General features: G+C 42.9%; 1 protein-coding gene across 1 annotated transcript in view; it reads right to left on the bottom strand.

The window, feature by feature from the left end:
- The window catches only part of ryr2b (ryanodine receptor 2b (cardiac)), a 45,453-nt gene extending 29,547 nt beyond the window's left edge, over nt 1-15,906 (bottom strand). The window contains exons 1-38 of the mRNA XM_076038311.1: nt 15,768-15,906; nt 13,598-13,717; nt 13,109-13,213; nt 12,462-12,530; nt 12,266-12,344; nt 11,989-12,101; nt 11,509-11,626; nt 10,861-10,957; nt 10,682-10,756; nt 10,393-10,549; nt 10,114-10,278; nt 9,879-10,000; nt 9,218-9,401; nt 9,012-9,135; nt 8,687-8,782; nt 8,475-8,593; nt 8,071-8,204; nt 7,081-7,322; nt 6,759-6,951; nt 6,402-6,621; nt 6,164-6,268; nt 5,956-6,059; nt 5,759-5,842; nt 5,384-5,543; nt 4,961-5,108; nt 4,582-4,790; nt 4,097-4,271; nt 3,765-3,973; nt 3,397-3,583; nt 3,004-3,136; nt 2,599-2,713; nt 2,274-2,434; nt 1,969-2,128; nt 1,761-1,847; nt 1,452-1,678; nt 1,084-1,297; nt 404-1,000; nt 105-305 (exon numbers count right to left, since the gene is read on the bottom strand). Of these exons, the coding sequence (XP_075894426.1) occupies nt 105-305; nt 404-1,000; nt 1,084-1,297; nt 1,452-1,678; nt 1,761-1,847; nt 1,969-2,128; nt 2,274-2,434; nt 2,599-2,713; nt 3,004-3,136; nt 3,397-3,583; nt 3,765-3,973; nt 4,097-4,271; nt 4,582-4,790; nt 4,961-5,108; nt 5,384-5,543; nt 5,759-5,842; nt 5,956-6,059; nt 6,164-6,268; nt 6,402-6,621; nt 6,759-6,951; nt 7,081-7,322; nt 8,071-8,204; nt 8,475-8,593; nt 8,687-8,782; nt 9,012-9,135; nt 9,218-9,401; nt 9,879-10,000; nt 10,114-10,278; nt 10,393-10,549; nt 10,682-10,756; nt 10,861-10,957; nt 11,509-11,626; nt 11,989-12,101; nt 12,266-12,344; nt 12,462-12,530; nt 13,109-13,213; nt 13,598-13,717; nt 15,768-15,815 (5,856 nt within the window). The 5' untranslated portion in view covers nt 15,816-15,906. The remainder of the gene's footprint in view (nt 1-104; nt 306-403; nt 1,001-1,083; nt 1,298-1,451; nt 1,679-1,760; nt 1,848-1,968; nt 2,129-2,273; nt 2,435-2,598; nt 2,714-3,003; nt 3,137-3,396; nt 3,584-3,764; nt 3,974-4,096; nt 4,272-4,581; nt 4,791-4,960; nt 5,109-5,383; nt 5,544-5,758; nt 5,843-5,955; nt 6,060-6,163; nt 6,269-6,401; nt 6,622-6,758; nt 6,952-7,080; nt 7,323-8,070; nt 8,205-8,474; nt 8,594-8,686; nt 8,783-9,011; nt 9,136-9,217; nt 9,402-9,878; nt 10,001-10,113; nt 10,279-10,392; nt 10,550-10,681; nt 10,757-10,860; nt 10,958-11,508; nt 11,627-11,988; nt 12,102-12,265; nt 12,345-12,461; nt 12,531-13,108; nt 13,214-13,597; nt 13,718-15,767) is intronic.
- Between the last annotated feature and the right edge of the window lie 535 nt (nt 15,907-16,441).

Consider the following 16,441-nt stretch of genomic DNA (forward strand, 5'->3'; position numbering starts at 1 on the left):
TAATGTGCAAGGAGCAGAGCAAATGTCACATCAAAGGAACTTCTACTCCCCACAGACACTATCAGCGAGCGTAAATGGGGTTACGCTGGAGTAATTTATCGAACCTGCTCCTCAGGAGGTGAGCGAAACTCTTTGGTCTTGCGAGCAGTCAGGGCAGCGGACATGTTGAGCGCCTGCATGACTTCACTGTATCGGAAACGCTGGTTCTCCTGCAGCCGGCGCACAAAGTTGTCGGAAAAGGCAGCGACAGCTTCTACCCTGTGCCGCATTTGACAATCACACAGGTAGGACAGAAGATGGCAGAGCTGGAAGACAAAAAAAAAGGAGAAGAAATAAACTTCTATGTTGGCAAATTTAAAACTGATAATATTTTTTTTAAAAACAGAGCCTTTGCTTTATTCACCTCAAGTTTAACAGCTTCTGGAAGCCTCATTTGAAGAAGTCCTTGTCTGGGTGGGGCGTCTGCATTTTCTTGTTCAACATCGTCACCAGAACCTTCCTCCTCTTCCAGGAGGATGGTTTGTGTATTTGTGGAAAAGACCCTCGGCTCTATCAGTTTCAGAACTTTGCCGAGGTCCTCGTCACCAAACACCCCTAAAACTAAAAGGGTGTAGAAGAGTCTAACGAGGGGAACGAGCATCAGCTCAACACTGCCTCCTATGGGATCTCTCACATCCTGACTAATGGCGCAAAGTCCGGCGGTGAGCATATCTACAGTCAGGTCCTTCAGTATGGCCAAAGGGATTTCTGGACTGTCCGTGCTGTCTATCTCTTCTGTGCAGTCCCCATCCTCTCCATGACTCCTGATAAAACAAGGGCATGTGAAATGGACCTGGGGTTTGAGAGATGTGCTCAGACTGGAGCTGGGGATATCGCTTCTTCCATTGTCATCACTTTCAGCGCAGGGATAAAGGGTGATTTCTCTGGTCTGATCGGTCATAGGCACGATGTATTCATGGTTCATCATGACACGGGCCGCAGCGTGGTTGCTGAGGTAAACCTGAGGAACACGGGTGACTATTTATTCATATTTGCAATGGATCAAAATACCCAGTGAGAGGAAAGTGCAGCGGCAAAAATCACCTGAGTGAGCAGCTGGTAAAATGCTGAACGGAGCGGCCCAGGGAGGCAAGGGTCCTGAATGGCATGAAGGAACTGGGACTGGTCTACGTAACTGCACAGAGCGTGACTAACGGCTACATTTCCAAGGGAGCACAAAGAGCAGTAGAGCAAGAGTGTGTGGTAATGGAAGGCCAAAAGGTCTTTTAGTTCCGACAGCTCCAAAATGTCGACACACCTAGATGGATGCAATCAGGAGGTAAGGACAATTATGAATATGCCTCAAATGTGAAATTTAAAGTAAAAACTTTTGTAAAAAATTTGTTAACTGAAATGAAATATGCATTAGCGTCTGCATAATAACTGGAAACTTCTGTGCATTTTATCTTTACCTGTTTTCGTCAGGTAGCTGAAGATTCAAGACTTGCAGGCCTTCAGAACAGTGGATTCTCCATCCACGGCCCTCATCAGGTCGATCCACCGTCACCTTAAGGGCATCACCTGGTACTTTAGTCCAAGACGCGGGACTGAGATGTTGCACCTGGATCCGTGGCAGACACTGGAGCGTAGCGTTGTCCCCCTGGCTGCGAAGCAAACCTGCCGAAAGGGGCAATGCATTCTGGGTTGGAAGGGAAATAAGTACAGTTAACAATCAGACCAGAAAGGTTCTTCTGATGTCGAAAAGAATGACGCACGTCTACCTTAATGCGTCCAAACTCAAATTGAAACATGTGGCCGGTGGTCGGCTTGACAAACACGGCAGGAAACAACTTTGTGCTGGCTTCCACCTAGTTGGTGTTCAAACAATATTAACATCACGTTAATAATGTGCTCAAAACTTGCACCCTCAAACAATGATTATCCAGATTTATGAAAAATAACAAATAATAATAATAATAATAAACCTACCTGGTAGAAGGTAGCCATCTCTATTCCACTGGAGGTAAAGGTGAGCAGCCCTGTCGCAGTGTCGATCAAACAACCAATCTCCAGCCCTGAGCTTCTGCGGCTTTGGGACAGGCCCGTTGCCTCTCCGGCGCACACCATGTAACAATTACACCGCTTTACACTGCACACAAGAGAGATTAGAATGTGTCAGAAAATGATGATACTTTAGACAGGTTATTTAGCAGCCATCCTGCACCACTCGCCCTCTGAAAAATACATTGTCAAGGAGGCACATGTTCTAATAAAGCAAGTTGGAGGACACCAACCTTTCTTGGACTTTGCCACATTCGTCTCCGAGGGTGACGGTTACAGTGCGGACATGGTCAGCGTCAAAAGTCACATTATGCTGATGGAAATTAGAGGTCGCCCAGCCGACCCACACATCAAATGGCTCCTGGCCTGGAAGAACCCGCACTGAGTAATAATACTGAAACACAGAGGTCAGCTTGGGTCACTGTCTGTCATTTGCACATTTCATTCAAGTGTTTTGTGTGTGAAAGTCAAGAGATGAACAACTATGTATTTTGCAGTCAACATTTTTTTTTTTTTTTTTTTCGTTTTTATCATTGAATACAAGTTCTGCTGTCTTACTCGGGAGCCTTGGATGAGGTGATCATAGTTATCTCTATCGGCTAAAACATCTTCCAGAAGTCGTGCTGATGAGTTGCTGCTGACTAGGCCTGGTTTTGTCCTCTTCAACATGAACCTAGGAGCACAAAAATGCACATGAATTTGTCCACAGCTCAATTCACTTGGTGAACAAGTTACGCCTTTGATAAGACAGAAAATGTGATTGTTTTTATTTTATTCAATATATATTCTTTTATTATTCAATTCGTAATTTTCTTTTTTCGCATCACCATTGTAATTGCCATCATATTCCAATTTATATTCAAACAAAAGTTACTGATAAAAATGCAAACCTTCCCTCAAGGTTATACATTGCTCTTGAGTATTAAACAATAAATAAACAAAATCAAAGTTTATTAAATCTACCTCTGCTTTATTCGTGATGTTTTGTCTTGACTGTGATCCTTGTGATTGAGCTCATCTCTGGAGCCAGCAAAAGTGGTGGCTGACTTCCTCAACAGCTCAAAGTCAGAATCCACCTCCTCGGGCTCCTTCCTTCCTAAAAGGGCAACGGAATTAATTACGGCAGCGCCCTGGGGAGCTTAGGGCTGCGCAACTCATCAGGCAATTAATGGTAAAGTATCAGTCATCACATAAGTGGATCATCTAAATAGCTATAAAGTGCATTGAAAGACGCAGAGATTTTTGATTCAGTTCCCATGAAATAAATGTTCTGTTATTGAATGTGGCAGTAATAGTGACTAACTATATGGAAAACTAAGCAGTAAGATGAATGGAAACGAGCACGTTCTACTGGACCTGCAGTGAGAGAGTTGGAGGCCACTGGCGGCACACCTCCTGCTGGGCTAATGAGGACGGCAGCGCATTCAATGGCCATGCTGAGCCGATAAAAGCTCATCTCGCTGGCTCCGCTGTGGTTTGCAAACAATCGCTGGGAGACCCTCATGCCGGATAAGGAATCCATAAAACCACTGACTGGAGTGACCTTGAATAACATTTTGCATATAAGCATTATTGCTAGACTGCAACTGCACAAAAATCTCCAATTCAGCCCACAAAACCCACAAGGAAATGAATTGTATGCATGTATATGTACTACAGACAAGAAATGACACAATACTAATCAAGCTAATCGCTAAAGAGAACCTGCAGGCTGTGGATTTAACCTGTAAATTGTGACAATCGGACAGTATTGAGGTAAACTGAGGCTGTTTCCAACTCATCCACAGGGCTGGGTCTCTCGACATGTTGACAGCAAACGGTTGATACCCCTCCTGCTGGCCACAGACAGGGAAGTACTGCAACGAGCTCACTTGACGGCCCAAGTTTAATCGGCCCAGCTGGTTCAGTCCGACGCTGACAACAGGCAAGAAACCTAGTGGTTACGAAGACAGACAACACAAATAAATTTAGAGTTGCTATTGTATTTGGGTAATAACCTGTAAAAGAGAGTAATTGGATCAATGTATTATCAAACAACAACACACATCATTCTTACCGTCCATGATGTCAAAGTCCTTTGCAGCCAGTTCGGATCCTATGCTGCTAAACTGCAACTCTCCGTTGAGTGTGAGCATCATGGTGCGTTCAGCCGCATCCAGCAAGCAACCCACAACATCTCCTTCCTGCCAAGAACGTCCCAGTGGCTCCGAGCCCCGATGATGCCACTGAGCCTGAAGACAGCAGGAAGACAAGGAGCCGAGCGGGGAGGCATCGCATGGGTTCAGGAAGTAAATAAAAGCAACATAGTACCGAATGAGACAGATGGTAATTTTAAGTTGGCTGAATACTGATATTGCATCAATTAATCCTTTGAAATGAATAATGACACCACCAACATTAAAATACGCATGCTGGGCCACTACATTAAACTTGCATCTAGCCATGCCATAGATTAAAAAGACATTCTACCACCTTCAAGTTAATGCAACGATTCAAAAAAAAAAAAAAAAAAAAAAAAAAAAGTCAAATCTGAAATCTCACCTGAAATCCATCAAAGACAAAGGCCTGGTCGTCTGAGCCAAGCTCTTTTTCAGGATCACAGCCAGCTCTGGCCCAGCCCACTCTCATTTTCCCTGCTGTTACTATTTCAAATTCAAAATACCACTTCCCCGAAGTAACTGCATATGATTTATCAGCTCTGAACACTCGGCTCGTTTCAGTCGAGAAGAGGAATGGATCCGATGACACGTCTGCAGATTCAAGACAGAAAATAATGAAATGTTACTCTCTGAAATATCTTACACCACATACAGTATTTCGAGTTACTGTCTCCAATAGGGGGTTTCATATAAGAGGGGCATCATGACAGAAGAGGTTTAAATGAGCTGGAACTTTATAAAGATGATTTTACCAAACCTACCCAGCTCTTGGTTCAAGGGTTCTAAAATGTATCCATAAACAAGGAGAGTACTGAGGGCTTCTGTGACTGTCTCCCTGCCCAGTCTCCTTGTTCTCTCATCAAGAAGGCTGTAAGGAACAAGATAGGGGCTCCGCTTTGCTTTCACATCCTGAAATGCAACAGTGAAAAAGAATTTACATAAAAATAATACATACATATACAGCGTATGACTATATTAATTTCTGTCTTGCAGTAGGATGTTATCATTTGATCCTTGAAAGTACAATATATGTAACGGGCATACTTTTTTTTTTTTTTATCAAAGACAGCTATACAATCTGAAGGCAATCCTGAATGAGTCTAATTATAATACTATTAGTGAGTTTGTTCATTTCTAAATGCATTTTTGTTAGCAGAGCCCAGTTGGCCCTGGCCTGAGGAGACCTGTTGAGCTCCGTAGGTCCATCCCTGTCTGATGCGCTCTCGGGCCCACGCATTGTGATCATTCTCTGCCAGCAAGGACACAACCTCCTGCTGCTCTGAGCTCAGGAAGACCTCGCTCAAGTCCAGCGGGGCAGGCCTGTATCCACTGGGCTGCTCATACCTGAAGTAAGGAATTAAAAACAAAATAGCTTTATATAAGCTGACAGGTTTTATTAGACAAACATATAAAAATTTTGTATGTTTGTGACTCATTTCACATTTCTTGAGGTCTCCCAAGAGACAACAGCTGTAAAGGATGCAGTCCTGCAATACCTCAACGGGAAAAAGGCAGGACATTCCTTTCATGTTTTGAGACAGTGTTGAACTTATACATACCTGGTGGAAAATCTTTTGTATTTGACTTTCTCTTCAGCATGACCATCTTTCAAACCAATGTAGAAACCAAGAGCAAGAAGAGTCCTTCCGTGGAAATACAAGGAGAAAATAAGGATTTATCTGCTAATGAATATGAAACCAAATCAACGGGCAGACTTTTTCTCTTTCTTAAACACAACAAACTTTAAAAGTCTCACTTGATTGTGTCCTCTGCCATCTGAATATTCTGGCTTCTCTCCAGCTCTGGTAGTTTGGAGAACTCCACCAGACAGGCATCCTGCTTCTTTACTTCATCCCTCACCTGTGCGAATTAGTTTCACAAAAAAAATATTATAAGTGAACCGAACCAATCAAAACATTGCTTTCTCAAATTATAAAACAATTCACTTTTTTTTTCTTTCTTACAGGCCCATAAGTCCATCCAAGATCTATTCTGTCCATTGCCCAGAGTTCGTGGATATTTTCAGCCATTTTCTCTCGAATATCCTCAAGTTGTGGAGGAAAAACAACCTGACAGTAATATAGGCACATCAGAGATAACATATTCTTACATTTTGGTCAGAACAGTTTATTTTATGAAAAACCAAAGCGAAACAAGGAGAGTGCAGTAACACAAGTTATATATGCCCATGTTGAATGTTACCTTGCTGAGGTCGGCTGGTGTGGGAGTAAAGGTCACTGGAGTGACAGGAATTGAAGGGCCAATGAGCTCATGTTTACCCTCTCCATGACTCACAATGTATTTCTGACATGGCTCCACCTTCAGTTGGACTCTGGGGAGCAGAGCATCAGAGCATGGCGAGAAGCCTGGTGGGGGCAGGAAGCGGAACTCTCCATGTCTTCCTCCAAACAGAAAGCGAACCCTGATTTGATGGAAAATCAATTTTTGGTAAAAGCAACCTTACTTGGTTTACAAATTTAATTTAATTGCAGTGTTTGTGTCTAAATATATGAATACATATTTCTACATATATCATTTATTGATTTCTTCTCGACTCACTTGACACCAGCAGAGAAACTGACCACTGGATAGAGGAGCCCATCAGCAATGAAATTTTCCAGCATTCCTTGCACAGGAAGACCGTTGACCCGGAAGGAGATGCATGGAGCACTGAGGTCAAGGCAGCAGCTGACCACATCTTCGTTTTTCAACAGGTGAGGGAAGACGGAGTTGACTCTACGTCCTACACAGCCTGCAAGGAGACACAACCTTTACAATCAAATTGGCTCAGATTTCTTGATTCTGCATTTATTTATTAACTGTGATTTCTGTGATAAAAAAAAAAAAAAACAGAAAACCTTGGTTTGTATTTTTTCATTACCTGACCAGAGGTGAAGGCCATCAAAGCCGAAGGAGCAGAGGTCATCTCCCACCCCATTACCACCCCAGGCGTCGCCCCCTGTGGGCCGGGGCAGGTAGCCCTCCGTGCAGGCCCAGCCCACGCGCAGGTGAGTGGGCTCGGGCGTGAGGAAGGGCTCCACGTGATCCACAGCCAGCTCATAGTACCATCTCCGGGGCTGGGCTGAATCCTCGCCCGTAGCCAAGAATATGTTTGGTCTCATGCTGTGGTTAAGTATTGGACAGACAGTGCCAAGGCCGAGAAAGTGAAGCTTGCGTCAGCATTTTTTGGTTACGCCGATGAAAATCAATACGGTGAAAAAAATCATAAACTTGAAAATCTCTTTGGAATGATTGCTCCTGATCATTCCACCACATGTCCAGCCACATATTATCTTGCAGTGTCTGGCAATAAAGTTATGAATACATCACAAAGCTTTCACAGAAATATATGGACTCAAATCAGGAACAGAAGAAAAAGCCGTGGGACATTAGGATCTAATTTTAAACTGCCGATATCAATACTAAGACAAAATTACCAGAATTAATTTTTCTTTTTTTTAATAGGCACCTTATTAGAAAATGATGAGAGGGAAGCCGATGGACAGGAAAATTACCATGATGTCACTGAAATTAATTTGGGCCAACATCTTGTCTGAGAAAGAAATGCCATGTTATGCTGTGACACTTAACAGAGCTCACGTGACAGTGTGAACACACAGAGTGACTTGAGAGAACAGGCAAATAGAGAAAAGCCTGAAGTGGTTGAAATCATCAAAGAGAATGGATTAAAAAAAAAGAAACGTTAATTAAATCTGAAAAATATTGAGAAAAAAAAAGTAGGAAGAAAAAAGTGACAAAAAAAACAGTTAAAAAGTGAAAAAGACCATGAAAAACCAAACTCATTAATGGGTTGTAGAAACAAACAGTACAAGCGCAAATATAAGGCAAAACAAAGTACTTGTATTTATACCTTGTAACTCGATTAATGAGACGCGTTTGAAGAAGCAAGTTTCGACTTGGCAGCAGGCTGTCACAGATGAGGTTCTGATTGTAGCGCACTGCCACGCCGTGGCACACACACAGAGAGCTCAGCACCTCCAGCACCTAGAGCACAATCTGTCAGTATCTGATCCGGCAACAGCTCCATTGAAACACAATTTAAAAAAAAAGAAAAAATACACCCACTAGTGATGCAAATTATCAGTTAATTCATTAACTAGTTGCTTGACCTTATCAATCGATTAACGATTAATTGATAAGCGGCGATTTTTCCTAAATAGCCAAAATAGTTTCTTCATCTGTGAAGAGGCGACACCAGCCACCAGTGATTGTACCAAGTAGAGAACCGAGAACCCAGACTGTTGAAACGTCTACCTTGTGGTTGCGTCCATGCTTGTCCAGGAATGAGATGATGGACTGAATGTGTCCCTCTTTGAAGACGTTGATAACTTCGGGGCTTTCGACAAGAGCACACTGCAGAACCTCCAGGACACCTGTACAACACAGGACGCAATCAAACTGTAGGACATCTTTAGATCCTCAGGTCTCGATCGACAGTTTGAATGATGGGTTCGAGTCCAACTGACCAGCAGAGGACTCGAGCTGGTCCAGCCGGCCGATCAGCCAGTCGATAGAAGCTGAGAAATGTGCGCAGTTGTCACGGTTTCCCCTGAGCAAGGCAGCTGTAGGGGTAAAAAACACAAAATGAGAGAGCAGCGTCGTTGCTGCCTTTTAACAACAGGCATTTTTTAATGAAAATAGATGGAAAGTGCTATATATTTATGAATAACAAGGATAAAAACAGTCTCGAGGTTTTGCACCAGTATCAGCGCTGAGGTGTCTGCATTGCAGATGGAGGTGCCACCAAAAGTGACGCTGAGCCTTCTGTGCTGCCAACGCGTTAAATCTCACCCAGTAGTTCATAGAAGCAGTTCAGCGTGTTCTTCTTCTCTTCCCCTGCCACGTCACCAGGCTGAGGAGCGCTGCTGCACTGATGTAGGCGGTCAATACAATCTATGACCAAATCTGTCACCCCCTTAGGAAATGGACGAGAACAAGACCAACTCGGAAACATGACCAAAGTATCATATAATAATAATCGACTGGAAGATATTTACCTCTTGCTGAAACATATTCTGCCGATTCTTGAGCAATATCAAGCTATTCTGTTTCGTTTCATGGTCTATCCTCTCTGGTGAAGCCTGGAAATAAAGTATAAGATCCTGCAGGCTTCGTGTCACCTTCTCCACGGGCAAGCTGACAGGCAAAATGTTTTCTTGCTGACAAAAACTATCCAGTTTCCTGATGAAAACACAGACCGATATTATCATTAGTATTATTATTATCATCACATAGTTATACACAAGTTTCTCTGTAGTAAAAAAAAAAAAAAATAGAATTATAAGAAGCATAAGCCACGTCAACATTATATTTAATTTTGGGCTGTCAGCGCATTAATCGTAATTAGTCAAGTCAATTTTTATAATGGCATTTCAAATGTAAGCCTTATCGTCCATTTTACTAACCCGTGGCCGGCCCATCTGGACGATTACTGGTAATAAATACTTTACATTATGGCCTTAAAACTGCCTTGAAATGCAAAATAACAGAGTTTTACACATGCAATTCAAACCGTGATTGATCGGAGTTAACTATGAACAATCTGAATTCTGAATGGGGATGTCAAAAAATGAATTGTTTGACAGCCCTAATTTTATTCCCTATTTCAAGTAGTGGAGCTATCTCTTCAGATGAAGATCTCGTGTGGTGGTACAGTACCTGATAAAACAAGTCAAGAGAGACGTAGCACTGCGGATGAGTCTGGCAGTGTGAGATTCTTCCTTCTGAGAACGAGACAGCGTCAGCCCATCGTCCATATGCCCCTCGCTGTGCAAAATGGCCTGTTGACAAAACAATTTTCAATTCCTATATCTTTTCAAAAATGTTCCCCTGACTCCATTGTCCCTTTTGTATCTATTTGTATTGTTCAGAGATGGCAATTATCTAGGAATACCTTCCGCTGGGCCACACCCATGCATGTAGACTTGGCATCAACGGCTTGGTACGTGAGCCAAAGTCCTGATTCCACATGTTGAACATAACAAATAGAATCTCCATACTTTATCACCGGGGTTCCCATTCCATCATTACTACTCTTTGGTCCGTAATCAATCTTTTCCTATAAGAAAAAAAAAAAAAACTGTGTGAAAAGTCGTGATATGCCAGAATCGAGATGAAAAAAATAATCAAATTCGAATTAAAAAAAGATTGAAACGTCCAGTTTATTTCTCACCTTTGAGGGTCGAAAGCAGAAGGAAGTGGAGTTGACGTCAGCCTTGTCTCGATCAACCAGGTGCAGGCCTTTGTCCTCGGTAAGACCCAGGTACCTCCCGGTGGTCATGTGGCAGAGTCGGAATGGCTGGCCCCAGCATGTATGACTGCCACTCCAGCTGAGGAATATGAAAAGAAATTTGATTTTAGGTTGTTGAAATAAATTGTCAAAAAACATTGATGGAGCGTCTCCAAGGTAAAGTATCAATTTCAGCTTTAACTTTGTAACCAATCACACTGTGTCTACATACACAACACGTAGAATCTCCAGCCTCCACAGAGAGCGAGCGTGGCTGGAGGCTGATCCGGTTTCATAATGAATGACCCTAGAAAATAAAATTAATTTTAAAAAAATGACAAGGTCAAAATATGCAGCATGCTTGTGCCTTGTACAGTAATATGGAGAATATCGGGGGTCTGCATCACTGACTTTTGCAGCTCCTCTCCCTGCTCTGCAGACGGAATAGTCAGGCATGCGTCGCTGTGGCTGTGAAGGAGCCGAATTGTGTCGCCGCCCTTAAGGTATCCTATAATTGGCATAGCACACGGGACAAGAAGTCATTTCCACTTACAGATGTGTTTGCTGAGTCTGCAGAAACAGGCTCTTCGAACAAAGACAGGTCGTCACAAGTTAAAATAAAAGAGGTTCGCCTTCTGAAACACACTTGATATCTCACTAGGAGGTGGGGCGGATTCCTCAGCAGCATAACAGAATAACATTACACAGGCCACCCGGGTTCATGGCCGGCCCGTGGGTTTTCTTAAGGTGACTGCCAGTGCCAGACGGATTACGGATGGCCACAAATTCCTGGGTGTCCACACAGAGGAACACCTGACCTGGGGCGTCCACACCACAGCAGTGATCGAGAAGGCACAACAGAGACTGTGTTTCCTCAGCACACTGAGGAAATACAGTCACTTGCTGACAGAATGCTACCCCCTTAAAAAGTCTTGTGAGGGGCCTAATTTTCTGCGTAATGATCGGCAGTCTTTCAAAACAAAGTGACACCACTTAATGCTTGGAATTTTCCTAATTATATCAGATTTCACGGTCATGGGCATCCACTGTAACGCTTGCCTTGCGCAAAGCCGGAGCAGATGGGGGTGACACGCCAGAGAGTTTGATGGAAGGCTGCGTTCACCATGAGGCTGTCACTCAGCTTCTTGTTTTCGAGTGCAGTGCCATAGGACAGGTGCTGGGGAAACAGATGAAAAACACGCAAATTTATTAAGATCAACTGGGAAATTCTGGGATTCCTGTTAAAGTAGGAGTTATAGCACACACTGGTGTCCAACATCATACCAGGCTCAGTAAGATAGCACAGAGAGAGAGGAAATCAAAGCAAAGAGACAAAAATTGCGGTTTCCCAATTTTCGAGGGCTCAGTGGGGGGGGGGGTGCAGGCATTCAATTTCCCACGTTCAAACGTTTAATTATTTGGGTATTTTCATGTTTTCAGGCAATGAAAAGCGGGGTTAATTGTTTGACATTTGAATTTCTTGGTCAGCTAAGCTTTAAGAAAAAAAAAAAAAAACAGCTTCAGTCTTCAGAGACTCACCAGATATCTCTCTGAGGAAACACTGACAAGAATCAGGTCATCTCCAACGCGCACTTTCTCCCCTTCTGACCGCTGTCTGGTGGCAGGATGGACAGTCCACCAACACGCCTCACCTCAAACAAAGACATTTCGTAAAGCACAAAAGAACAAAGACTTCCTGTTCAATTGACAACATCTTCAAAACAACTTTACTTCTCTAAAGGTACAAAAACGGATCACAAATGCATATATACATTTGACAAACTGGTAGCGATTGACATAGGCCAGCATCAATTACCTCCTTTATCCACTTGTAGACCGACATTAAAAGCCAGTTTATCGCTTGGAGACTGAGAGGACGACAAGCAGCTGAGATACTGGGAGTGAAAAAAATTGAGAGCTATAATTTATTTCCTTGAAGTAATTGGAAGAAATAATGAGCTGGGCATTCTGACTTATTTGTAGATTATTCCAGGACTGGACTGAAAACTCACCATGCCACTGTAGGAGTGCAGGAACAGCACTGCTTGGCCATACAGCAGAGTGCGATGGCTGCCTCCAACCTGCAAAAAAAAAAATATATATATATATATATAAAGCATAAGAATCATAAATTATATATTTTTTTTGCATACTGGTATTTAAATTCACGTAAATGTAACAATTACTAAAGTCAGGTCAGTCTTCTTTCCCCTCAATGGGAACAATGAGGTATTTTGTGGCCTCTCTGTGTATAAAATGCAATGTTACATATCAGATCATGCAGGGCACTGGAAACTGTGTCAGCAGGAAACTACTAGAAAGTACTAGACAGTACTGCGACTCCAGCAGCCTGGCAGAGCTGCACCATTCTCTGCCCCGAGAACGTAGCGGTTGACGGAGCGGAGCAGGCGGCTAGTGCAGTCGTTCCAGAGCACACGCACGCACACACACATCCGGTGGAATCCCCAGCCAAACTTGGGATTCCACAAGATGCATGTGTTTTCTGCAGCGGCGCACACAATTTTCTCTCTCTCTCCTCTGAATATTTTTTTTTAATGATTATAGGGAGAAATAACTAAAAATATAAATCTGATGTATATATATGTTATTTCGAAAAAAAAAAAAGAAAAAAAGAAAAAAGAAACCAGTGGAGTTTCACCTCTGCAGCAGAGCGCTCGCTGTGGGTCAGCATCTCCTGCAGGGCTCGAACAGAGAGGCAGTCGGCCAGGACGAAGCCACAAACAGACAAGTCTGGAGGTACATTCTAACAGAAATAAAGACAACTCATCAAAATCACCACCACACTTTGTCATTAGCTGCGTTTCCATGACGGATTTTCGACAAAGCACAATTGCAAATTGCAGGCGTTTCCGTCGAATGGTGTGAAGCGCATCAGCCGTAATTCTCGCTAAATCTCGTCCCACGACGAGATTTAGCTTGTTTAGATGGCGTTTGCTGTCAAGAATGGTTGTTATATTTTTCATTTTTATTACTTGTAAAAAACATTCCATCTCCTCCGCCGTCCAAACATAACGCGCCATTTTCGCTTGAAATGAACCGGTCATGTGACCACGTATGTCACGTCCGGTGACGCGTAAATGCATAAAAACTGTTTCCTTCACACTTTTGCAATACACCTCTACATTACCTTGCAGTTAAAAGTAGACTCCAGTCTGCACAGTCTGGTGCCAAATCCCTCTGAAGCAAGACAGAGCTTCACATGCTCCTCCTGTATAGTGAAGGTGCTCTGCAAAACCACTTCATCTCCCTGGAAAACACACACACACACACACACACACACACACACACACACACACACACACACACACACACACACACACACACACACACACACACACACACACACACACACACACACACACACACACACACTTTTCAGAGCTTACAAAAGTCTGGGTTAATGTCTCAATGAAGGATAAATGCATTTAGTTTGAAGGACAACAGACCGCTCTGTTGAGTCTGCTTTTAACACAAGTCAACTACCTCCAAAAAACAATTCAGCCAATTCAGCGTACAAGTACATTGCACAGTGTTCTTTTTTTGCGTCTGTGAAATGCCGTCAACGACGTTCCCCGTTTGTAAGACTCAGTAACAAATGATACCAAGTCAAAGAATTTGTCTTTCACGTCTATTTTGGGGAAGGTGCAGAGAGGGACCAGAGACGACAGCGAAAACAGCCAACACCTCCAGTCCCCGCGGCGCACGCCTCCATATTGGGAAGATACTCTGCTGCTGGCCCTTGATTAACCTTTCTTTCCACTCCACGCTATCAGCTGCACTCTGAAATCAGTCGAACAAACTGCTCAGCGCCGAGGCACTGTGTTGCATTCACATGACTGGCGGACGCGCTGCTTTTTCAGTGTGCATAGTACAAGAGGAAATCTACAAGGAGCGATGGGAACTGGAGATGCAATCACATGGAGCAAACTTATTGCCTTTTTCCTTTACAAGTTTTCAGGGTAAAAAGGATCATTGCACTTTCATAATAAAAAAATATATATATATTTTAGTGCCATAATAAGACAGCTTTTTAACTGAATTTATCTAAATGGGCAGCTTCTTACCTCTGCAAACAACCTCATGGAAACAATTTAATGCTTTGTCTGATATCGCCTTACCAACTGTTCCCAGCAATCTAAATCACTGGCTGTGTGTGTATGTGTGTGTGTACTGTACGCGTCTTGTGTCCGCACACACTCTCTCTGTGTGATATGCCCTTATCATCAGTCAAAGATAACAAGCTGCAAGATAACTGTGAGACATCCTACAACTATGCGACGACGACAGCATCTTGCCGCCACGACGAAAAATGCCATTTGCGATCTCCTTTTAGAATTGGTATCTAAACCCAGCAAAGACAATGATAGGAGCTGCTACTGAGGCCCAGCTATGCAGGTGGATCCATTCAAGATAAGCGAACACTCTCGCTACTTTATACTTAATAGAGTGATTGGTGTTAAAAATGCAGTTTTAAAAGAAAGAGAAATGAAACTTGCGTATGGAACACTTATGGCCAAGAGAAGTTACATCAGTGGTTCTCAAACTTTCTCTGTCACGCCCCACCTTGAAGGAAGAAAATTTTTCATGCCCCCCCTTAGAAGCCCCAAATTTGACGTGGCTGTGTCTTGAGGGATCCCGATGAACCTGCAAGTGGCCCCATGTCTCTAGGACAAAGTTGACTTTTCACCCCATAGACTTGCATGGCATTAGGGTTAGCGATAATGCTGTAATTAGGGTTAGGGTTAGGGTTACTGCTGGAGTTAGGGTTAGGGTTTCGGGGTTCCTCATGGGCTAGAAGCCCCAAATTTGACGTGGCTGTGTCTTGAGGCATCCCGATGAACCTGCAAGTGGCCCCATGTCACCCTGCTGCCATAGGGCGACAGCAGGGTGACACCTTGGACAAGTCGCCAGATCCAAATAAATTAATGAATGACCAAAATAGGCTTATAAATGTTTGTTTAGAGCCGATGTACTGTAAATGTATGTAACTCCCAGATTTCCAGAAAGCCGCTAAGGTGCGGGCAATGTGTAGATCATTTAACTATTTCTAGCTTGTCCTAAAACTTTCTCCATCCACACACTATAGAAACTTGAGGTTTTAAATGTTAATAACTATGACAGAAAAAAAAGAAGCTACAATTACCCATGTTACTTTTTTGTTAGCTAACTGGCTAATTGTTTTCTAGCTGCGTGGCGCTGTCTTAAATTTCATTTTAGCAAAAATAAATAAATAAATAAATAAAGACATCGTAAATAAAAATAATAATAAAGGAGAAATGAAGAAGGACTTAGCGTACCGTTCGTAAGTATTGGAATTCATCTTCAGGCTCTCCGGTGTCCGTCATTGTTGGAACTTAACAGCGCCCCCGGCATTCAGGGAGCAGTCGTTTGGTCGTCTGACTTTCACGAAATCTCAGGTCAGTGAGCAAACATGGTGTGGGAGGAGGAGCCAGGTGCCGTCCATTAGCATGTAGGCCGAGTTTGTGACGGTCCTGTCCGGTGTCGTGCCGCTTTCTCCGGCACCGAGCGTCTGCATCACGGACGTATGGAAGCCAGGCGCCTACTACTAGGCCACCGGAGATAGGATGAACGAACTCTTCAGTAAACTGAGAGCCTTTTCATTGGTGTTTCACAGTTTCAATTTTAAAAGGGTGCAATTGAAGTTTCGTTTATGGTTATTCTTTTTCTCGTATAAAAGTAAATAAATAAAGATTTTTCTTTCTTTTTTTTATTGGCAGCAGTACTTCACCCTCAACTTTATTTTACTCGCGTAGCAGTCATTCTAATAAAGTACATGGATTATTATTATTATTATTATTATTATTATTATTGTATAGCCTGATTGATCTTCCAAAATATGATCTCTAACATCTATTTGACGAATGCTATAAATTTTATCTGAATCGAATGAACTATAAACCTTCATATAAACCTTAGTCATCCAGAGAACCAAACCCATAACTTTTACATT

This window comes from Nelusetta ayraudi, unplaced genomic scaffold, assembly GCF_046127955.1.
Source record: "Nelusetta ayraudi isolate G7.1 ecotype Tasmania unplaced genomic scaffold, CSIRO-AGI_Nayr_v1 ptg000056l, whole genome shotgun sequence".
Taxonomy (NCBI): domain Eukaryota; kingdom Metazoa; phylum Chordata; class Actinopteri; order Tetraodontiformes; family Monacanthidae; genus Nelusetta; species Nelusetta ayraudi.